The sequence below is a fragment of the Protopterus annectens genome, chromosome 1.part1 (genome assembly GCF_019279795.1).
Source record: "Protopterus annectens isolate FY-2018-M chromosome 1.part1, PAN1.0, whole genome shotgun sequence".
NCBI lineage: Eukaryota > Metazoa > Chordata > Ceratodontiformes > Protopteridae > Protopterus > Protopterus annectens.
Window position 1 is genome coordinate 1317766335 of NC_056726.1, and position 24139 is coordinate 1317790473.

The 24139-nt window shown below is 43.1% G+C and overlaps 1 protein-coding gene across 1 annotated transcript in view; it reads left to right on the forward strand.

Moving 5' to 3' along the window:
• CTIF (cap binding complex dependent translation initiation factor) overlaps window positions 1-24139 on the forward strand; it is a 2147727-nt gene that overhangs the window by 999923 nt on the left and 1123665 nt on the right. Inside the window, exon 7 of the mRNA XM_044081751.1 lies at window positions 20168-20243. Within this exon, the coding sequence (XP_043937686.1) occupies window positions 20168-20243 (76 nt within the window). The remainder of the gene's footprint in view (window positions 1-20167; window positions 20244-24139) is intronic.

The window sequence follows — 24139 nt, forward strand, 5'->3', positions numbered from 1 at the left end:
TTAAACCCATTGGTGCTTTAAATTTGAAATTGTGTAGAATTAAACCAATTGAATTAATTGCTTATTGGGTTAATTTGTTAAGGTCAATTTATATAAGTAAGAAGCTTTACTATGCAATTTTTATCTGATGAAGGTTGGGTATTAGCCCATCTGAAAGCGCTTACAATAAACTGCTTTTTGTTCTATGAAGTGGTTCGTGCTTCGTTAATTTGCCGTTTTTCACTTTTGTTTGTTTTTTCAGTCTTTATTTTACGTTTTTACACAGTGATTGATATAAGCAACATTCTTTTTAGTTCAGAACGGATGAGGGAAGCTTATTGAATAACATAACTGCTAGACATTGCTGTGTTGTATGATAGAAACTATATTGCCATTGCCATTAAAAGGGAGAATGTGTGTGGTGGGCTTCTTTAATTTTTCAGAAATTTCCAAAAGGAAAAGTGATGGTATAGTAGGAGAAGGCCACTTTGAAAGGGTAAAGTCCACCTGATGTTGGCAGCCAAAGTAGTGTAGTCTGTGCATTTCCACCCAGAATGCTTTCAGCATTATTTGCTGGGAATTAGTTTTGACACTTATTTGCTAAGCAGTTAACAGGTAGGACAAGTGAGATGTTCTTCGTGTTTCGCTGTTGCAGTCATCACATTAGGGTTATCTGCCTGCAGGTAGCCCTCAGTCGGCCTGAATACCAGAGTCTTGAGATTTCTGTGTCGGATGCTGTCACTTCTTCCATGAAGTCAGGGGTATAAAACTTGTAGCCGGCACCATTACATCAATCTTTCTTGCCATGTGGTGCCCGAAGCAGAAGCAGTTCGCAAGTGCTGGTCGGCTGCCTCTTGAAATTTTCATTTTTTGAGTTTCAGACCTGAAGTCTTTAAGTACCCCATTGGGGATCCTTTTTTTTGCTCTAACCAATATCAGAAGAAATTAATAATAGTCTTGCCTGTGGAAAGCAAATACCTCACAGAGATTTTCATTCTTACTGCGTCACCTGTTTAGGCCCAGACCACGACATCCCTCGCTATTGGTTTTGTGCCTAGTTCAACTCCTGAACTATTCATCGTTGGGCTATTTTTTTCGCTAAATTCTTTCGCTCTCGATCTCTGTATTCCAAAATGGCTTCAGTAAGCCATCCGACTACCACTGTTCTGAAAAAACGTAAGGATCAAGACAGAGACAGAACGCATAGGTCCAAAACTGCCGACAGTGCTACAGTTAAGCTCGTCGCCAGTCCGCCAGTACTCAGTGAGGCGCTTTCGCAGCCCCTAATGCCCACTTCTACAGATTTGCAGGCCTTTACTGAGACTCATTCGGAGTCCAGTATGCCGCGAGATGCTTCTTCGATTATGGAACCTGCGGATGTCTCTACCTTGGATGGATCCGGAGCCACTGTGCAGGCACTGGCTTCTGAGGGTGTCTTCAGGCCTTCCGATTTTCATATTAAACCGACTTCATTTCAAACCAAAAATACTGAATTTCTCAGACCTAAAGCTCGCACTACGCCTAGGAAACTGATGACCAAAGCGCACTCTCAGGCCCTCATGCCACAAAAACAAATGCTTAGAATGGCTGAAGACCTTATTACTTTAGTTATGGAAGTCAGCCTTCTCCCTCAAAAAGACCAAGAACTGATTTTCCTTCTGATTCTTCTGATCAGGAGTCTGATAACTCTGACCCTTCTGATTACCAGGACATACCCTTATCCACCTATGAGGATTCTGATGCAGAGGATTTCATTCCCTCTGCTTCCCCACCGGAAGATTTTTCTTTTGGTGAAACCCTGCATACCCTTAGAGAGCATTTATGCTGGGAGAGCCAGGACTACTCTCAATCCAAAAAGAGACTCTGGGAATTTTTAAGCTTGCCTCATCACAGGCTTCTAGCTATCCCTCCTGTTCTGGAAATTGTAGATGATGTTTTCTTGGAATCCAGCCTTACCCCTGATATTTTGCCTCCAGCTCCCAAGAAACCTGACTGGTACTATAGAGTACCTGACTCCCACAAATTCCTCTTTAAGAATCCTGCTGCGGATCCAGAGACCATTTCCCAGGGACCTAAAGGCATTAAGGCTACAACGGCCAAAAATCCTACCCCTTTGGACAGGGATTCTAGGGTTTTAGACAGATGAGGTAAGAAGGTATACACCTCTGCTACTCTTGTCATCAGGGATTTAAATTGCCAGTTTTATATGTTAAAGTATCAGCAACATATTATGGAACTAATTAAACAGAACATGATGTTGATTGCTGATTGTGCAGAACATAAAGATTTACAAGAGTTAATGCATTCTGCTAACCAAGTTGGTAAACATACTTTGCAATGTGGTTTTGATGCCTTAGAAGCATATTACAGGGCTGCTGTCACTGGGTCTGTTCTTAGAAGGCATGCTTGGCTTAAGGAAAAAAACTTGCCAGACCATGTCAAAGCAAAATTACTAGATGCACCATTAAACCAAGAGCGTCTATTTGGCAATAAAGCTGAATAAGTCCTCAAAAGGATGGAGGAAAAAGCTAAATCTATGCAAACTGTTAAGTACAGCCATCTAGATTCAGTAGGCATTGGCCTTCCAAAAACCTGTCTTTTCCAGTCCCTCCCAGACCATCTCAGTCCATACCCAGGGGCAGCAGACCAACAAAACTACAGTCTCTGGGTATGCACAGATCTTAAGCAATGGAGTGTACCCATGTCCAAAACAGGGAGTAGTAAGCTGCCATCCTATGGTAAAATCTCACAATGACTTATCCTTAACTCTTCCAAGCCTTGCCCAAGTACTTGCACCTTTAGGAGGGAAATTTGCCCTGCATGCCAAAAACTGGGATTACATTACCCAGGACAGATGGGTCTTAAATATTGTTTCCCAGGGATACAGATTCCACTTCCACTCACTCCCAACCCAAAGCGGAAGGCTAGACCTCTCCCCAAACCAGTGGACAGAGGCCAAAAAGCAAGAACTTTCTCTTCTCAGTATCAAGGCTATTCAATCTGTCCCAGCTGAACAAAGGGGACAAGACTGTTCCAGACTGTTTCTGGTACCCAGAAAAGAAAACTCTTGGCGTCCTGTCCTAGATCTGTCTATCCTGTCCTGGATCTGTCTATTCTCAACACCTTTCTGGTGGTTACAAAATTCAAAACACTTACTCTCCAGACAAGGACTCCTGGCTAGCAACCCTAGACTTAGAAACGTATCTGCACATCCCCTTAAGGGAATCTTGCAGGAAATGCCTATGTTTCAGAGCAGGCTCTAGGCATCATCAGCTCTCTGCACTTCCCTTTGGCTTATCTACTTTGCCCACGGTATTCACAAAGTACCTAGCTCCAGCCATTGCATATTGCAGGCAGAGAATGATTCAAATTTACCCATACTTGGGCGATTGCCTGATTCAGGTGGACAGTCAGGAATTGCTACTACAACACCTGACATTTGTAAAGAGACTTCCAACTTCACTGGGGTACACCAGCAATGAAAAGAAGTCACATCTGGTACCCAGCCAACAGATTGTATTCCTGGGAGCAAGCTTGAACACAGCTTCCCAGATGACATTCCTCACTCCAGAAAAACAAATTTATTTGACAAACTGCTTCAATTTACTGGCCACCAAAACCCAGCTATATGCAAGAAAAATACCACAAGCCGTAGGGTTCATGGCCTTTTGCATTCTACTAATTCCATATGCAAGACTGCATATAAGGAAACTTCAGTGATACTTAAAACGTCTCTGGTGTCAACATTCTCAGGACCTGGAAACAATGAATCTGAAGTAGGAACTTCATTTGTCAGCAACCTGTGGGATACGGATCCGATAACTTCTATCATAGCATAGATCCGAGATCCTAGCTCCTCCCCCTTACCCATAATCCCCTGCCTACCCTAACTGACCTCAGATCTAGTTTGCCGCTCTTCAAGCAACAGCTAGGTTCCAGAGCTCTTAGCATTTTTGAGAGAAAAAGGTTTTTCTTCTTTCTGAGTGAGTGATTGTGTGTGCGTGGTAGGTTTACCCTTTACACTAGTTTTATTATTATTTTAGCTTTCAGCTTAAATTTAATTTAATATATTTCTCCCTTCCCCGCTGGTCGTAGCGTGTGTGTGTGTGATTTGAGTGTTAGGGGCCTAGTGAGTGTGCTTTTTGATAGAAATGTCAGAGGCCCCTAAAGCCATTTTTTTCAAAATGCACCGAGTGTGCTCACAAGCTTGCACCGGCTGATGGCCACACTCGATGCGTTAGGTGCCTTGAGGTTGAACACCTCTCTGGGTTGCTTGATTTGCGGAGTTCAACCACAGGGCACTCAAGGATCGAAGGTTGAAGCTAGTTCTGGCGGGCCTTCTACCCCCAGACTCTGCTTCGGCCTCCGGTACTTCAGTGCCCGCTACCCCCCCGGTAGCGGTCACTCCTGCCTCCCTTCCTCCGACCGGGACTGAACCTCCTGCTTTGGCTCCGGAGGATAGGGAGACCAGGAAAGAAAAGCGGTGGGAGAAGCACCTTAAGCGGCGGGCTGATGACTCCTCATTGGGCCCGCCCGCCAAGAGGGCTTCCCCATCCAAGTCTTCTCGATCTCCTCGGATCCGATCCCCTTGTTTCTCCCCGGGACCCGAGGAGGAGGTGATCCGGTTCCCATCGAGGCGACACTCCAGGTCTGCCTTGGTGGCCTCTTCGAGGTCCACTTTTAGCATGTCTGATGTGGACATGGACCGGATGATGAAGAGATTCATCCAGGCCCAGATGCAGATGGGAGTGCTCTTGCCTCCGGGGGGGAGCTCGACCCCTTTTTTCTCTCCTATAGCTCCTTCTCCGACCCGCATTCCGGGTTCAGAGCGCTCTGAGCCGAGCCACGTTGGATCCGGGGGTAGGTCGGAGCCGACCGTGCTGGACACGTCGGCTCGACTGCTCCCTCGAGTTTGTCGGATCCGACCTTTCGGATCCGAGGGATTCAGTGTGCTTTTGGCTCTGTCCGTGTCGGAGCACACTGGTCCTTCGGATCCGACGTTCTTGGCGCCGGGTCTGATCCCCGCTTCGGATCCGAGTGGGAGTCGGATCTCGGATCCGTCAGAGCGGCTCCCCCTTAGCTTTGTCTGCGGTGGAGAGGGCACTGTCGAGTGCTTCCAGGCCTCCGGTCCTGGATTCGGCTCCCTCCCGCACTCCTTCTCATCTGTTCCTGGCTCCCCTCATCCGGCCCTCGGGGCTGCCTGCCTCAGCGCCTTTAGGAGTTCCAGTGGAACAGGATACAGCCCCCTTCCCCGAGGAGATTCCTCACAAGGCAAAGTGCAAAAGGGGGCACATAGACTCCCCTGAGAGGCTCACCGAAGATACGGACTTGGATGAAGGGAAAGGCTCCCCTAGGTCACCCCCCGAGGATGTCTCCTTTGGAGACATCATGGAAATGCTCAAAATCAGGGGTGGGTGGTCTGCCCCTAAGGCTTCCTCTGAGTCCGTATTCCTTGAGGCAGGACCATCTACCTCTTGGGTGTCCCCTCCACCCGACCCCCTGGTGGATCTCATTTCCTTTAGGGCTTGGAAGGAACCGGACACCGTAGAGCCGATCCCCAAGCATCCAGACAAAATTTTGAGCCCCCCTGCAGAGAGATCACACTGGAGCAGAGGTCCCCCTGTGGATGCCATGTTGGTGGCTGCAGCCACCAAGAAAGAGTTGGCTCAGGAGAGCCCCACGATTCATCCTCTGAGCAAGGAGTCTCGAGCGATGGACCATCTTGGGAAGCGGGCCTTCAGTTCAGCGACCTTCTCTATGAGGGCCTTGAACTACATGGCACACGTTATTCGGATGCAGTGGGATTTAATTAAGGAATACGCTACTTCCCCCCCCCAGGGTCCATGTCGGAGGGAGACAAGGATCTGTACTCCTCCCGAATGGCCACCTTCCGCTCTATCTCTAACACCTCTATGCGGCTGTTGTCTCATGCTATGGAGGGAGCCGCTAGAGCAGTCGGAGTCGGGCTTGTCATGAGGAGACAGGCCTGGCTCTGTCACTGTGACTTCTCGGAACCCTTTAAGGCATCATTCGCGAATGCCCCTTTTGATGGTTCTGCACTGTTCGGCAAAACCGTTCGCGACACTCTTGTCCAGAGCGAGAAAGACGGGAAGACCTTGTCTGCCGTCTGAGTCTGCTTCTCTGCACCCCAGAGGTCCTTTTCTAAGAACCAAAAGGGTCAGACGAAGATGTGGTTCCGAAAATCGCATCAATCCCAGTCTGCTCAGGACAACCAGTCCTCTCGTGGCAGAGGAGGACAGGGAGGACGCCGCCCCAGGGGCAGAGGGGGTCCCAGGAATTTTGGGTCCAGAGAACCGTTCTCTGAGAGGCCCACGCAGAACCCCTGAGGGGGTTACCCAACTGCTCCACTCTGGAGGCAGTCAGGGGGCGTTTTTCGAGGCACCTAGCAAAATGGGAGTCCATAACAACGGATCGCTGGGTGCTTCGTATTATATCCAGAGGTTACCAAATCCCCTTTATAGTAAACCCCAGAATCAGAAGCCTTCCCGACATTTCACCCAGTCAGAGGGAGGCGGCTGCTGCAGAAATTCAGCAGCTTCTGCAAACAAGAGCCATCCAGCCCGTCCCCCCAGATCAAGTCAGATCAGGGTTTTACTCCGGGTTCTTCTGGTGCTCTTCTTGAGGTCCATCCTCGACCTCTCTCTCCTAAACCTGGTGGTACCCAAAGAAAAGTTCCGAATGGTCACGTTGCAATCCGTCCTCCCCTTATTGCGGGAGGACGACTGGATGTGCTTCATAGACCTCAAGGATGCATACTATCACATTCTAGCGGACAGGCGCTCCAGGAGGTTTCTCCGCTTCCGGCTGGGAGCGAGTCACTTTCAATTCAGGGTCCTCCCCTTTCGTCTCACCTCAGCCCCCAGGGTGTTCACCAAGGTCCTAGCGATAATAGTGGCCCACCTGAGACTCCAGAGAATTCAGGTCTTTCCATACCTGGACGACTGGCTCCTCACAGCCCCAACAAGGCATCTACTTTGTTCATGCAGGGATTATTTCCTCAGTCTGGCTCCACTATTAGGATTAACCATCAACATGACCAAATCCTCTCTCATCCCTACACAGGTGTTGGATTTTATAGAGGCGAGACTGGATTCCAGACAGATGCTTGTGTTCTTGACTCCAGATCGGCTTTGGAACCTGAGGTTGCACGTGCAGGCTATTCTTCAACTGCAAACTCCTTCGGCGGAATTGATCCTGAGGGCCCTAGGATCTATGGCGGCTGCAATCCCTCTGCTGCCATTGGCCCAGTTGAACATGAGGGTTCTGCAGTGGACCCTCCAGGTACAATGGTCCCCGTCTCGCAACCCCTGTCTCACCCCATTTCCTTAAGCAAGGTTTGCAGAAGATCGCTCCTGTGGTGGCTCCAGTCTCCCAACCTCCACACAGGACGTCCCTTCTCACTACCTCCGCCAGTCGACACAGTGACCACGGACTCTTCTCGTCTGGGGTGGGGGGGCATTTTTCAGGCAGGACAGTCCAAGACACATGGAACGACGTAGAGACCTCTTTGCATATCAACGTCCTAGAGATGAGGGCGGTGCCTTTGACATTGCAGGCACTACACAACTCTCTTCCGGTAGGGACGATTGCGGTACAGACAGACAACATGTCGGTCGTCTGGTACATCAACAAACAGGGGGGAACCAGGTCTTACCCCCTTTGCCGCGAGGCCATGAGAGTGTGGGAATGGGCGATTTCCACCAACTGCTTTCTCATAGCAACGCACATTCCAGGACGGTCCAACATTCTAGCGGATAGGCTCAGTCGTACTATCCTGACTCCTTACAAATGGTCTCTCAACCATCGAGTTGCAGATCAAGTATTTGCCCGATGGGGACAACCTTGTTGCGATCTTTTTGCCTCTCCTTCAAACACCAAATGCAACGATTACTTCGCTGTGCTCCCCCTCCGGGGGAGTCCCCGAGAGACTCTGTAGTTCATGCTTGGCCTCCCGGTCTGCTTTATGCTTACCCTCCTCTTCCCCTGATGTTGAAATTATTACAGAAAGCCAGGCAGCTGGGGAACAAGATGATCCTCATTGCCCCATTCTGGCCTCGTCAGATGTGGTTCCCTTACCTATGGTCTCACCTAGTGTATCCACCATGGATTCTGGATCCCATTCCGGATCTCATTTCTCACCCTCTTAGTCTTCCGACTCCGAACCTGGTCAACCTCAAGCTGACGGTTTGGTTGCTCCAGTTCCACTCCTCATAAGGACCCCCGGGATCTCTTCACCAGTCAAAGCCATTCTTGTAGCAGCTCATAAGCCTTCCACCAAGAAGGTTTATCAGAGTAAGTGGAAATGCTTCACCATTTGGGCAGAACACCGTCGTTTAGACCCTTTTACAGCCCCAATATCGTCGGTTCTAGATGTTCTAACCTCTCTCTTTCACCAGGGGGCTAGTTCTTCCACAGTCAAGGTACAACTGGCAGCAATCTCATACTATCACGTGGGGCAAGAGTCTGGCCCTCTTATCACTTCCAAACTGTGTAAGACCTTCCTCAAGGGTACCTTCCTCCTTAGACCTCCAGTTAAAGAGGTGGTACCTCCATGGGATTTATCCTTAGTCTTGCAGGCCTTGACTGGTCCCCCATTTGAACCGGCGGCCACGGTTGATCTCAAATTTCTCTCTTGGAAGACAGCCTTTTTGGTGGCCATAACTTCAGCCAAAAGAGTGTCGGAATTGCAAGCTCTTTGTGTCAAACCACCATATCTGGTCTTTCACCCGGATAGGGTTTACCTCAGGATCAATCCATCCTTTCTACCTAAGGTATCTTCAGAAGCGAACATCAATCAATCTGTCAATCTTCCAGTGTTTTTCCCCAACTTTCATAACAAAGGAGAGTACAAGCTACATTCCTTAGACGTACACAGACAACTACGTTTTTATATCCATAGAACTGCTGATCATAGGCAATTCAATCAGTTTATCTCCTTTGTCAAAAGTAATTTCGGAAAGTCAGTTTCTAAAGTTGCTCTCTCTCAATGGATCTCGAGTTGTATTCTTTTAGCATATCAGAGCTCAGGAAGGCCTGCACCTCAAGGAGTTCATGTTCATTCTACTAGGGCCGTTGCCACTTCTGCGGCCTTTCAAGCTAGGGTTCCACTGGATGACATTTGTTCCGCAGCCACTTGGGCTTCATCTCACACCTTTATCAGCCACTATAAAATAGATGTGGTCTCCTGAGGTAGGGCATCCTTTGGCTCTGCGATGCTCCTGAATATCCTTCCATGAAGGCCACCCAAGATTTAGGTAGCTGGGGACTCTGTCCCACAGGTTGCTGACAAATGAAGTTCCTACTTCAGATTAAGAAGTTATGTACTCACCATAACGTTCCATCTGAGTAGGTATCTTCATTTGTCTGCAACCATCCCCCTCTCCTTCCCCCTGACCAATATGATCGTTCTTGTGTTATTAGCATATGATCCCATTGGGACACTTTTATCTGCTGTGCCATGGGGTAAACTTGATCTGAGTTCAGTTAGGGTAGGCAGGGGATTATGGGTAAGGGGGAGGATCTAGGAGCTCGGATCTATGCTATGGTAGAAGTTGCCGGCTCGGATCCGAGATCGGATCTGTATCCCACAGGTTGCAGACAAATGAAGATACCTACTCAGATGGAACGTTATGGTGAGTACATAACTTCTTATTCCCATCATTCCTTGCCTAAGGACAGAGTTCCTTTGGTGGGCAGAGGCCTGCTGCCACAACAAGGGACTCCCTTTCACTCAACTCCCTGCCGCCCAAACCTTAACAACTAGACACATCAGACTATGCATGTGGGGGGCTCACATGGCAGGACAAATGCATTCAAGGCAAATGGAGCCCAAAGCAAATGCACCTGCATATCAAGCAAAAAGAAATGTTAGTGGTACAGAATGCTCTGACAGCCTTCAAAGGCCTTACTTTTCTAGGACAACTACTGGTAAAGACAGACAACACCACAGTTATGTGGTACATAAACAAGCAGGGGGGAACCCATTCCTACTCACTCTGCAGACTAGCCATGGCTCTGTGGAACACAGCCTTGAGCAACCAAGTGCACCTGCAAGCTCAATTCCTGCCAGGCAAACTAAATTCACTGGCAGATGACTTGAGCAGAATTCTCATGGACCCACATGATTGGAAACTGGAAGCCAAAATATTCAAGCGTTTGAGAAACAAATGGGGGGCACCAGAGCTGGACCTCTTTGCTTCCTCTCAGAACTGTCATTTGAAAAAATACTGCACTAGAACTCCCCACAGCCAAGCTTGGAAAGTGGATGCCCTGTTCCTTTACCTGGGAAAGCCTTTCAATCTATGCCTTTCCCCCCTGTCCCTCCTCTCAAAGGTTCTACTAAAGATCAAACAGGACAAGCCAAGGACAATCCTAATTGCACCAGACTGGCCATGCCAGCACTGATATCCTCTTTTGTGCAGTCTGACAGTAGTACCACCATGGCACCTGCCTTATATCCCATCCCTGCTATCCCAGCAGGAGGGGCAGTTTTTGCACCCTCAACTACAAACTCTGAACCTAACAGCCTGGCTCATCCCCTAAATTTTACACCATCAACTCTCAGTAAGCAGGTGCTGGAAGTCATTCTTGAGGCAAGGAGCCCTAGTACTAGAAAATCCTAATTAGAAAAGTGGAAAAGATGCTGCTCCTGGAGACAGTCTCAGGTAATGGACACTATGCCCAGCTTACCTCATGTACTAGATTACTTAACAGAAATGCTCCACAAAGGCCTCTCCTTCTCTTCCTTTAAGATTCATGCCTCTGCCATCTCGGCTCATTATAATACTGAGCCACCCCTTTTCTTTCATCCTGTGGTCAAACAGTTACTGAGCGGAGCCAAAAATTTAAGACCCCCCCCCCAGGAGAGCTCCCACTCCTGCCTGGGACCTTAACTTTATATTGGAAAAGCTCACGCTTCCACCCTTTGAACCTGCTGCCACAGCAGAGTTAAAATTCCTCTCATGGAAAACAGCTTTACTGCTAGCCATCACTTCAACAAGAAGTGTGTCTGAATTGCAGGCCCTTATGGCCATGGGAACCCTTCATTATCTTCCATGCGGACAGGGTTTCCCTCAGAACTAACCGATCATTTATGCCCAAGGTGGTATCTAGTGTGGCTTTAAACCAATCCATTCATTTGCCTACTTTTTTCCCCAATCCTCAGAATAAAGGGGAAAGGATCCTACAGTCCCTGGACATGCACAGGCAGCTCAAGTTCTATCTGGACAAGACTAAGCCTTTCAGAAAATCTGACCAGCTGCTAGTCAGCTTTGCTGCAGTTGGAGAGGGCAAGGCCATTTCAAAGCAAACCATTTCTAAATGGATAGCACACTGCATCCATTTCTGCATACCATGGGAAACTTACCCCACAGGGGATCAGAATTCATTCCACTAGGGCTACATCAACCTCTACAGCATTTCTCAGGGAAGTCCCTACCAGGGATATTCCGGAAGCTGCAACCTGGAGCTCTGTACACACTTTCACCAAGTATTACCGCTTACCTATCTATTCTAAATCCAGAGCTGGATTTGCCACAGCAGTCTTACATGGCCTGATTGCCAGCCCTAATGCTTCTTAAGTACCCCCACCCTTCCTTAGCTTTGGGAATCAACCCAAATGTGATGACTGCAACAGTGAAACACAAAGAGCATAGTACAGTTGTGTACACTTACCATAAATGTAGATGTTCTTGTGTATTCACTGTTGCAGTCCTGGTTACCCTCCCTCCAGCCCCCTGATTTCTCTTTACTTCTACCTATCTCTTTTTTTTTTTTTTTGGCATATCTTATATCATGTGTATTTGCTTTTTGATGGGGGTGTTCCTTAGCTTGTAATTGCTTCCTATTTTGGGGGCACCTGACATCTGGGGCAAGAAAAAACTGATGTAATGGCATCGGCTGCATGTTTTATACCCCTGATTACCTGACATCATGGAAGAAGCAACAGCATCCGATGCAGAAATCCCAAGACTCTGGTATTCAGGCCGACTGAGGGGTACCTGCAGGCAGATAACCCAGATGTGTGATGACTGCAACAGTGAATACACTCAAACATTTACATTTATGGTAAGTGTACACAACTGTACTTTCTGCAAAGCAAGCACTAAGTGTTGAGTGGAAATTCCTAGCCAAATTACTGTTATGTAATGTTTTATGGGTAATGACTTAGGAGGAGCAACAGGATACATTGTTCTGCTGTGAAATTGATTATGTAGTGCAGAGACTGCTGTCCTCTCCCACACTCTTTGTGGACCATCATCATTTAAAGCAGTCAAAATCAAGGCATTTAGCAGCCATAGATAATATACAAACATTCACTGAAGATTTCCTAGATTTGATCACCAGGTAAAACATCCTTTTCTCTTTATGTATCTGCTAAATGCAAATACATGGAACTTTTATAATACTTCATATTGAACCAATGGAAATTGGCTTGTCAGCAGTACATAGTACTGAATTACATATGTGCTGAGAGGGGGGGGAAGAGAGATTTCTTTGCTTAGACATCATCCTCAAAGTTCTGCCATAGTGGCTTGACTTTGATTACAGTGGAGTTGAGGTGGTGTAGATAAGTAAAAATGAACAAAACAAATTACTTTTTGTGTCCGTAGGAAATATATGTGAAATGGCAGCTTAGGATCATGCTGTAGTGCACTATGGCGAACAGCTGTGGAAGTGAGGGGGTTGCAGCTGGGATTTGGAATCCTGGAAGGATTGTGGGTAGTGCATAGTGGTCTGGGTTCAGGGGATTGGGATGAACTGAGGCTGCGGGAGACAGAAGGGGTGGATGATGAAAAAGCAGCTCAAGAAGGGCTGTGTGGTCTGAGGGAAGTAAGACAAAAAGGGCACTTTGGCTTGCACTGAGAGTAGGAAAACACTGGAGTAGCATGAGTAAATAGCTCAAAAGATAGGAGGGTGCACTACTTTACTAAAAGGGTGAAGTAACTAGAACAGTAGTTCAGAAATTAGAAAGGTAAACACGGTTTTCATTAAAAAACACACACACACGTAAAGATAATTTGTCTTGTGTACTAACCTGAAAAAAGACTTGGAGAGGATGTGATGGAAGTTTTGTAGGGATTAGTACACATATTCATTTCATTCAAGTTTTGTAAGCATCTTTGTAATAAAATTAGGTTTGTTTGAGAATTCTCCCTTTTTACATCTGGTTGTATGTATTTAAATATTTTTTCGTAGGTGGGATGAAACCGTACTTGTAGGCGAGTTAATGCAGTACATTAAAAAGACACATCAAAAGTTATGCCTGCTGTAAAGGCATAAAAAATTCCTCACAAATGCATTTAGGTTCTCTCTTGCACAAGCATTCCTACTCCCCACCCTACTGTACACTGCCTCTGTTCTCAGTAACATGTAGTCCAGTCTTCTACGCTGGAGCTCACCTATAATAAAATTGCAAGATTTGCCACTAAAAACCCTACCGCTCTCACCACTGCCTAGACATGAAAAAACTGCAGTGGCGTGAATTTCATCAAAGCCTACTACCCCAGCTTCTCATGGCTGATTCCATCTTTTATTAGCCCTCCTCTGCTCCTTTCTCTCTACCCTCATCCAGCCCTGTTCTCCCAACCAGGCTCGCCGTAGCTCTCAACAGCATCTTCTGCTTATGCCCAATAAAAGTATTGGTAAACTCTACAGCTGCTCAGTGGCAAATGCTTGGAATAAACTAGCACTAAGTATTAGACTGACCTCTAACCCTAACTCTTTCAAAACAACACTAACGAATACTCTCTGTATATATATATTATGGACATGCTTATGCAATGACCCAAATTAAATCCACCTCCCCTCCTCTAATATTACTGCAGCAACCACTTCCCTCTCCTCACTCTGCCTGTGCTTCTGAAATGTCTACTAATAGTCAGTAGTTCTTACAGCTTCCAGAGCTGTAGTCTTGGGAAATTGGCTTTTGCCTTGCAGTTATTTCCTGTATATATTCTGCATTTATAATTTTTGTTCTATCTGTTTTGTAAACTTTTCATCATTTTTAATCTTCTTATTGTATATAACTTTGAACTCTATGTTCAATTTATTGACCATTTCTAGCATGTTGTTTCACCTTACTCTTAGACATATTGTAATTGTATTAGTTTAGTTATAAACTCTGCCATAAGATTACTTTTGTTACTTGTACTATTTGGAGTTTTTCTCCTTGGGCCTCTGCTAAAAAGGGGCTGCTGCCCAGTCAGACTAAGCAGGTTAACAAATGTCAAATAAATAAAACAAATAAATAAAGTTTTGGGGTACAATGCCAGTTTTTGTATTTTAAGCCATGTCGAGCGATTGTGGTCTTGAGGGAGAAAAAAGGTGTATGAGAAGAGGTTGCAGTTTGAATATGTTGTAATTCAGAGAAAATATCAAGGAGTATTAAATGGGGAGAATGAGGAATGATGGAAACTTCAGGGAGATGCATTATGGTAAAAAAAAATGCAGTTTTAATTGTAAAAATGCATGGTACAAACATACACTTGCCCTTAGATGAAGAGGGTGCAAAATCCTATTTATCCGTGAGGTGCAAATGTAGTCCATGCATTCTTTGTTTGTGGTAAGCATAAAAAAATAGTGTTGTGTAAATCCATTTTTTGGGTGCTACAAGTTCTGCAAGAATTGTGAAAGCTGCACCAGTCATTCGTTTAAAGCTTTGCAGAACTTGGCAGTCAAGCATTTGACATTCCATGTTACGTTTTGATTCCGTGAGTAACTGATCAGCATGCGGTAAAGATGACGAACTTAAAGGCTACAAAAATCAAATATTGATGCAGCTGCTGCCTAGGGACATCATACTACTTGTATCTCTGTGGAGAGGATTAATGATGTTCAGGCATTTTCTTCATAATGCATAACAGTGCTATAACACAACACAGTGTAACCCTGTATTTTTTGCTATGCATATTTGTAAATTGCATTGTTATAAAATCTGAAATTGTGATACTTCAGGTGTTTTTGTTAGTCATGGGCTGAACTTGAAAAGGGTCTGTCTAAATCAGTATTATCGGAATTCATAGATAAATATTAAAATAAAATCATTTGAAGGAATAAATTCATGTAAAAGTTGAAGCTACAGTCACAGACACTGCTTCCATATGTTAAACAGAATATATCCTCAAGTCCTACTTGAATAAATGTTACTGCATAGTATGGTGACGCTGCTGATAAGGGGATCCCTTTCAGAAGCTCAAAGTTTCAAAACTTCGAACTTCAAATGGCCAGGACCATAAGACTAAAGTTTTAAAACTTCGAACATTTTGAATGGAGATCGCTGTACAGCAAGGTATGGGGAATTTACAATTTTCCTCACTGTAGTGAGATCTTGGAGTTGGTATATTTATTTAGCAGGAGGCGTGGGGTGCAGGGGGTTTGCCTCCCTGCAAAAACGTAAAAAAAAAATAAATTTTTTTCATTACGTTTTAGAAATTTCAGAACTTCGATCTTATGGTTTTGGGCGTTTGAAGTTCGAAGTTTTGAAACTTCAAGTTTCTGAAGTAGATCCCTGGTAAGACCTATACATTATTCACACTTCTAAGCACTACATTTTACTAAACTGAAAATTCAAAAGTTAGCTGTGCTGCACAGCAAACTGCTGTCTTTGTCCTCAGCTTTAAAAGTCTTAAAATGTCAAACTTAAGTATACCGACATTTCAGCGCAAAAATAATCAGGGAAAATGCACCAGTAGCATTTTTACATGGTAAATAGGGAGTGCTAAATAGGGAGCTAAGTACCATATGGCTGAATTGTATAGCAGCCGTTAATTGGCTAATCCTAAGGAGTAAAGTCAACAGTCATTGAAGCTTTCTTCAGTACTTTTTTGCCGTTTTGAGAAGAAGCTCTCAGACTTCACAGGAGCATTAGGCAAAGAGCTTAATTTCTGATAGGCAAGTCTCTGTTGCCCTTTTAAGAAAAATACCATTTTATGTATTTTTGGCTAAAAGTGGTATTTCTTTAAGAAACCCATTATGTATCAGATGATCCTGTGCATTCATTCGTTCTGTTTGATCTGACGTAGATTTTTTTTCCTTTTTAAACAAGAAATATGTTCAGTAAATTTTCATGTATGACACAAGTAATCTTACATTTATATAAATGAAAATATACCATACTGATACAATCTGAGTTGCAAACATTATACGTTACAAACCATGCCGACACAACTGTACCTGCAAACATACATCACTTGTAATATATCCAGTCATTGTCAGTCAACCATTCCATAGCTCATTTAAGTCCTGCTTTCTTTTAAACATCATTCCTCACTGTATGCTTTGTTCAGTTCCCATTTTTGCCTATGTAGTTTGCTCCTACCTTTTTCTAAAGATTTCAGTTCCAGTTATTTTATCTCTCTTGCTATATTCACTACTTCTAATATAGTTGATTTAGATTTTGATTTCCACTTTCTAGTAATTGCTTTTTTGGCAGCCACCATAATTAGATTTCAGCAAGGCCTTACCATCTCTAGGCAATTCTGATTCTGTATCATAGCTCAGAAAAATCATCTCCCTTGTCACAATAATCTGCCCACCCAGTATATCAAAACAGTGCATTCCGCAGGGGAATTCTTAAAAGTCTGCCAACTCACTGGACTCCCGGAAAATATGTTCCCAATTACTGCTTTCTTCCCTTTTATACCTGCAGCATTTGCTACCTACCTGAGGAAAAAGTCTTTGCAGTCTACTTTTGGTATAAAAATATCTGTGTAATCATAAGACATTCTTGGCTTGAGTCAGCTATTCTCAGAGGTTTTGGTCACCAACCTTTAGTAACAAACTCTTACTTTGGCATCCAATATAAAACTTAATTGGGGTGAAGGGAAAGACTGCAACAGTAGTGAAACTAATGTTGTATGACCTTACCCATGTTTTCTTAGAACTTTCCAAATCCCGTAAGGCCATTCATTATAAGGAAACACTACAGATCAGCGCCCCCCCCCACACACACACACACACAATTCCATGTAAAAGTAATTTATTTTTCAGCAGTCAAATTGCCATTCTGTTTGGAGTGTATTTTTATTATAACTAAACATGGTTAGTTATTTAGGGTTTGCAAATAATTTAGTTAAAAATCATAGGCTAAACTTTATTCTTTTCCCCTTCACTAGTTAAACATAGCTGTTGAGTTAACCTTGCAATGGCTACAGAAGAAACCAGTGTAAGTGCTGCATAACAGTTACAATGAATGTGTAAAAAGGTTGCACAGAAAAACCAATTAATAAAAACAAAAAGAAAAATCTAGCAAAGCTAGACTTGCCCTGTGTGATTCCTTAAACCTCTTGTGTTAGACAGTGAATGTGTGTACAAAGTGTCAAAAGATGAATGACCAGGCATGCAACTGTTTATAGGATGTCACTCCCAAGAAGTTCCGTCTTGTAATGCCTTCCAGTTTTGAAATCCCCAGAGTTTCTCATGTGGAATGCTCTATTTAGATAAGCCAGACTAGAAACCCAAGCTAGACATTAGAATAGTACCAATTTTGTAATTTCACATCAGTTCTTCATTTTGCCTTTTTTTTGTTCTGTAGCCACTGTTTTTACCAACATGTCTTTATTGAGACATTCTTGCATTTTTCAAACATAGCAATCATGTGCTGTAGTATTTGGTCATCCATATTTGCTCCTTGTTATGAATATGTAACACCCTTTAGTGTAGTTTGATGAGCTTCCCAGTCTCCTGCAGTGTTGTCTGGCTTTCCACTAACCTGAGATGTGGTGGTGCCGTGTTCTAGCTAGTGCTTAGGTAATGCAAGCACAGTTTAGTGTTGAGGTGGCTGCCTTGCATTGCTTTGCTCTTTTGAGTGTAGCTGAAGAAAATAGCCCTGAAATGAATGACTTTGTTCCTGCATTCTAATTGCCACCAAACTTGTTCCACATCAATTCAGAGAAAACCAGTGGACTGTGGCATAGATGAATGCAATATGACAATAAAAAGATATTTACAGTAAAAACCTAAGGCAGCCTGCAGCAATTAAATATGTGTATAATCCTGAAACTAGGACACTGTACAGGCAGTATTGTGTGACTGGAAGTAAGTTTGTAGTTTAGAAGAAAATAGCATTGTTTTTCCATGACATGTCCAGCATTTAACTGGCATATATTATTTATTGCAGCTTTCTTTCATTGACTTTACGTGGCTGGCAGATTGTAGTCCAATAAGAACAAACAGAACACCCATTGCCAAGCATACTTTGTGCCTCATTTGTTACTATACGAGTGATTTTATAACATGCATTCAACAGAATATTCCATTTTGTCTAAGCTGCCCAAGGTATATGTGTAGTTTTGATCATTCAACCTCATGAAATAAGTCCTTGGTGACATATGAACCTCTGGTTATGCATTTAAAAAGTGATGTAGTGCCTAGTGTACCATAGTGGTCTTTTCATACCCTCCTTGAGGTTCTGCAGTCTTGAAGATGGTGATGATCTGCAGTCAGGTGTCATACTGTGGAATGAACAAAGCACCCTATGACAAAAGGTGATTCCATCTTTTATTAGCTTTTGTGAAAACTCATCTGACAGTAATCAGTTTTACCATTAAAACAGAACAAGCCAAAGTGCTTTTTATACAGATATTTCATCTAATATAAATGGATTGTGTTTAACATTTGTTTCATTTATTTGTGCTTAGATCACTTCTTCCTGAGTGGAGAAAATACATTTTGGCTGTAAATGAATGTTTTGTCACTTAGAGGAGCAGTGCAGTACAGAAATTGTGTTTTGTGTTTTGTAAATGTGTACATGTATAAATAATGCACTAGCCAAACACCTTACTCTTCATAAAGGACACACAGGTTTTAAGTTCAGGATCCTGGCTCGCATAGACATGGGTGATCTTGAAGGAGACATCCCTAATATTTTGGAGAAACATGAACTTGTGGCAATTAAAGATGAACTCTTTTTGGAAGCCTGGACTAAACTACTACTGTTCAATTAAAAGTGTACTGGAACTTAGAAAATTGCCACATTGTTTACATGACTAATTTTCTTTTCTTTTATTCTACCAGTTGGTTTTAAATACCATTTTAAATCCGTTGTAATTTAAGTGTATATTTTGTTTCCATCATCATACATTTTTTCTTATTTTTTTTTTTGGTTCTCTTTTTTTCCACTTTATTCAAAATGATGTGTAATAACAATACTAAGTATGCAGTAATATTTTTATAGATAGTTTTTAGGGTTCTTGTACGCAGACCTGAGTAAGTTTAGAAGGATGAAAGCAATCTTTGTTAACAATAGGTTATGAAAATAGAATATGATTTTTGCAATTGATTTTTTACATGCAAAGTGTTGATGTATATATATATTTTTGATTGCCAAATGGACTAAGGTTGATATATTTCCAGCCATGTAGTATATTGTCTTAGATAAAATCACAGACTTAATAATCTACTTAATAATCTGGTTAAATAAGAGGTACCACATCATTATAAATGTTATTTAAAGTACATAAGGGTTATGTTATTATGACAGCTACTAAGTAGGGCAGGACCAGCTTGAGTGTCACATTGATGGGGGAAGGTATGTGAATTTAACATGTGTACCAATAACACTTTGTTTTACAGCACAGTAAACCACTCCCTTGCCTGATAAAAAGTATATATATATTTATAAAGCTTGTGAGGAAACTATTACTCTATTTTTGTTTTACTTGGATCGCTTGTCTGCGTACTTAAAGGATTTTTGACTGGAAACAGACTGCCTGCCTTGCTTGGATTATTTTCAAATACTTAGTAATTCTGTACAATTGTATATTTTTTATTTTTTTTATTTATTTTTTTTTTTTACTTAAGACGAGTTTAAGTTCGCTACTTCTACTACTATTATCTGATCTGATTAATAAACAGTGGTTAACTAGAGATGTATGGACTGAAAATCTTCCACACAGAGAAGTTTCTTGCATTGTTTTATAAATGGTAGTTTCCAGACAAATTCAAGCTATTCCTTTGTCAATCTATGTTTTATTTTAAATATCTAGGATAGAAGAATGGTAAATGATTTAGAAATGTTGATAAACATCTTGAAATATGTTGCCAGGTTTGTATTCAGTTTTTAGATTGTAACTTTGTCCCTGATGCTGCTGTGTCTGCTTTGGCCAACACAACTAGTTTGTGTAGTTTTGAGTAAGTGGTCTTGATATTTTCTTTGTTGTATGTTTAGGTTGGGAAAAGGGAAGACTGACAGCAGCGGTGGCATTTGTTTGACTGACATGGAAAAGGCCCTTCCCACTTGGCAGGTATAGTTACTCTCTTTGTTTTCTTGCTTCACAATATGATTACTCGCCAGAAGAGTTTTAAAATTTTATCAGGCTTCCAGAACCATACCCAGCCAGCCTGGTGTCAGTCTTCAGAACATTCTGTGGTGGAATCTGTTTAACAAGATGTACAAAGCATAGTGTCACAATATAAAGTACCCTAGTAGATGGCTGATCTAAAGGTGTATGAGGCTACTTGCCTCTGTCACTGCTCATCATGTACCATTGTTCCCACTGATGGGACCTTTTCACCTCTGAAAATAGTATTATGTATGTACGTTGGTACAAGACCGCTAACTTAATATCTTGCTGTTGTACTGTGTTCCTAAGGACGCAAGTTTATTTTTCTACATGAGTACAACCACATGCTTGCCATCTAAAACATGCATGCAGTAGTAGGTTGGTTTTAGTGAAGAGGCCCAATTAATGGGAATAGTTGCTGTCTTTCCTAGAAACTTCTGTGATTTGTTGTTCACTATGTTTTGCTTATGGTTGTCTGAAATGTTAACCCTAAAATATTAAACTTTAGAATGCAGCTAACTTTGGGTAAGACAGAAATTCAGGTTGTAGCCTGCTATAGGTCCCCAACCATCTTCAAAGATTCACACTCCACATTCCTAAGCACCTTGGAGAATATTAGGGGTCCAACCTAACACTCTGTCATACTGGGTGACTTCAACTATCCCTCCATTAACTGGGAAAACTACTCTTGTACCGGTACACTTGCCCAATGCTTTCTGGAATTCATTAATTCCAATGCCCTGGACCAGCTTGTTCTTACCCCCACTAGAGGTAGCAACATCCTTGAACTGGTCATTACTAATATGGGCGACTGTTGCTCTACAACAATAGTCCACTCCTCCCTGGTTAAATCCGATCACAAGCTAATCATCTTGGAAATCCACACCCCCCACCCCGAACAAAGGTAATCACCATGAAAAACTTCTCCAAAGCTAACTTTGGGCTCCTAAAAACAGAGATGGCTAACATCATGGCACCCATGCAAATGGAGAGTAGTTGCATGACCGCCAAAGTCATACACCAGTGCACTGTACGAACACGTACACAAATGCATGTATCTCGCCATACCCAGTAGAACTAAGACGCTCTCCTCAAAAAAAAAAAAAAAAAAAAAAAGGAAGCCAATCTGGTGGTCCCCTGCCATAAACAAACTCTGCAACAGAAGGAGGAAACTGATGCGGAATAAAGTGAAGTCCCAAGACTGGAAAAACTCTTATCAGCCTCAACAAAAAATCCCTCATCAAATTCTCTAAAGCTAGCTATGAAAACAGAATTGCAGCAGATAGTAACTGCAACCACAAGGCCTTCTATAGTTATGTAAAGAATCTCCATGGCAATACCCAGATTTGCTCTGAGCTACTGCACAGTGGTACCTCCTATACTGAGCCAACAGATATTGCAAATATACTGGCGGATAGATTCACTGCTAACTTTATCCCCCCAAATGACCAATCACAATACCAGTAGATTGTCAGGCACCCAGTATTACTGCTGCGCAGGTTAAAACAGCACTGTCCAAGGCCAAGAATGCAACTTCTATGGGACCTGACAGTATACCTGGCTGTGTTTTACATGAACTACAGAGTGAACTGGCACCTCACCTGTGTGCCGTGTTCATTCACAGCCTCACCTCAGGCTTTGTCCCTACCAAATGGTGCACTGCTACAGTCATCCGTATCCACAAAGGAGGAGCGGCTACAGACCCTGGGAACTATGGCCCCATTAACCTGACGAGTCTGTTATGCAAAGCTATGGAACGCATCATCATGGACCTAATAAACAAGGCTATAGGGAATCTCCAAATTCTGGATCCTACACAGTTTGGTTTTGTGAAGGGTAGATCGTGCCTGCTCAACTTGGTCGACGACTTGGAGTCAGTCACCAGAGCTGTGGATGAAGGTAAGGTGGTTCATACAGCCTACCTTGATCTGGCCAAGGCCTTTGATACCATTCTCCACTTAGGAATCCTAGAAAAACTTACTAAGCTAGGCATCAACCCCTATATCACTAGGTGAGTTGCAAACTGGCTCACAGATGGAACCCACAGTGTGAAAGTAGCTGACTGCAAGTCAGACTGCCGACCAATCATGAGTGGAGTCCCACAGGGTTCGGTCCTGGGTCCTCTCCTGTTTGGTATCTACTTCTCTGAAGTCGAGTTCAACACGAAGGGACTCTGGCTGACAAAGTTTGCAGATGATTGCAAGTTGGGAGCTGTTATTAACACCCCAAGTTATGTTGACATCCTACCGAAAGGCCTTAATGAGACCAACGACTAATGTCAGAACCATGGCCTTAAACTCGGTGCCAACAAGTATCTTCATCCTGTTTGGGGAAAACCCCAGTTCCCTTGAATTACCACATTGATGGTAGTCCACTGAACACAGAAGGCATTATAAGAGATCTGGGAACACAGGTTGACAGCAACCTCTCTTTTGACCACCACGTTGCCACTGTGGTCAGAAAGTCTTGTGTGGCACATCTTATTACTAAGGCTTTTGTATCCTGGAAGCAAGAGGTCATTGTCTCCCTCTACTCTTCCTTCATTAAGCCAGTCATAGAGTACAATGCCCCATTTGGCATGTACCTCACTAGACACCTGCAACAACTGGAGAAGCTACAAAAGTACCTCACAAAGAGGATCCTATGCCTTAAACACTTGTCCTATATGGACAGACTCAAAAAAACTCCAACTATTCTCTATCTGATATCGTCTACTTAGAGGCGATCGCTGCTTGACTTACAAAGCCATGTCTGACCCAGCTCTGTTAGAAATGCTACATCTAAAGAAATCCCAATCCCTCCACACCACACACTCCAGAGACCTCAACTCATTACCACGATCAACAGAATATGCTGGAGGGGACAGGTTCATAACCCAGAGACTGCCCATGCTATGGAATAGACTTCCCATACATGTCAAGCAGAGCATCTCACTGACCCTCTTCAAAAGAAATCTTGATGAGTGGATGGGAAATAAAAAATTCACCCCGAGGATCACTCCAGTGGCTCTACTCGCAGAGGCCCTATTAACTAAGGTTGGGTGGCACGATGCCAGGGTAATCCTCTGGGCTATGCTTGTAAAGGCTCCAGGGCCATTAGCCTTGTACATACCTATGAACCCCTTTTAGTTGTAATATGCATTGGTTGAAGTGTTTGGTACAATGGATACTGTGACACAGGAAGCTTGTTTTGAATGGGTATGCATTTTTAATGAAGTGTTTCCATTATATGATAAAGAAGCTGATGGTATATAATTTGAAATATGGTGTCCATCTGTTTACAGTGTTGTGCTAGTTACTTATAAAAGTAATACATTACTATTACTAGTTACATTTAAGTGAAAGTAATATGTTACTGTTACTTTTCTAAAAAAGTAATACTTTAGTTAGTAACTAGTAATATAACTAATTACTGTTACGTAAGTATAGTTTATCAGTTCTGATATTCAGATTTACTCACACAGTGTTACAATAATGATGAATAGCATTTTATAGTTTACAAAGTCTGTCAGACTATTCTTTATAGTCAGAGAGTTGCAATTTAATACTTAAAGCAAAGTACACACAGCCAGCAACACAAGACCCATAACAAGTTACAACCCATCAAATTTTCAACAATGTACATTAGGCTAATCTGCTAAAACTAATGCTGAGGATGCAAAAATGCTTACAGAAAATGGTGTATAGGTCTAACAAGACTGTTAACACAACAAAGTCAACCAAAATCTCACTTTATATAACTATTCACAATGATTACACATTTCTGTTGGCTCGAAGGTGCAATTTCAGTTAGTCTGTTTTTCTTGCAGTCCGCACTTGTCCACCAAGATTGAATAGGTGTTCAACGGGTGCACTAGA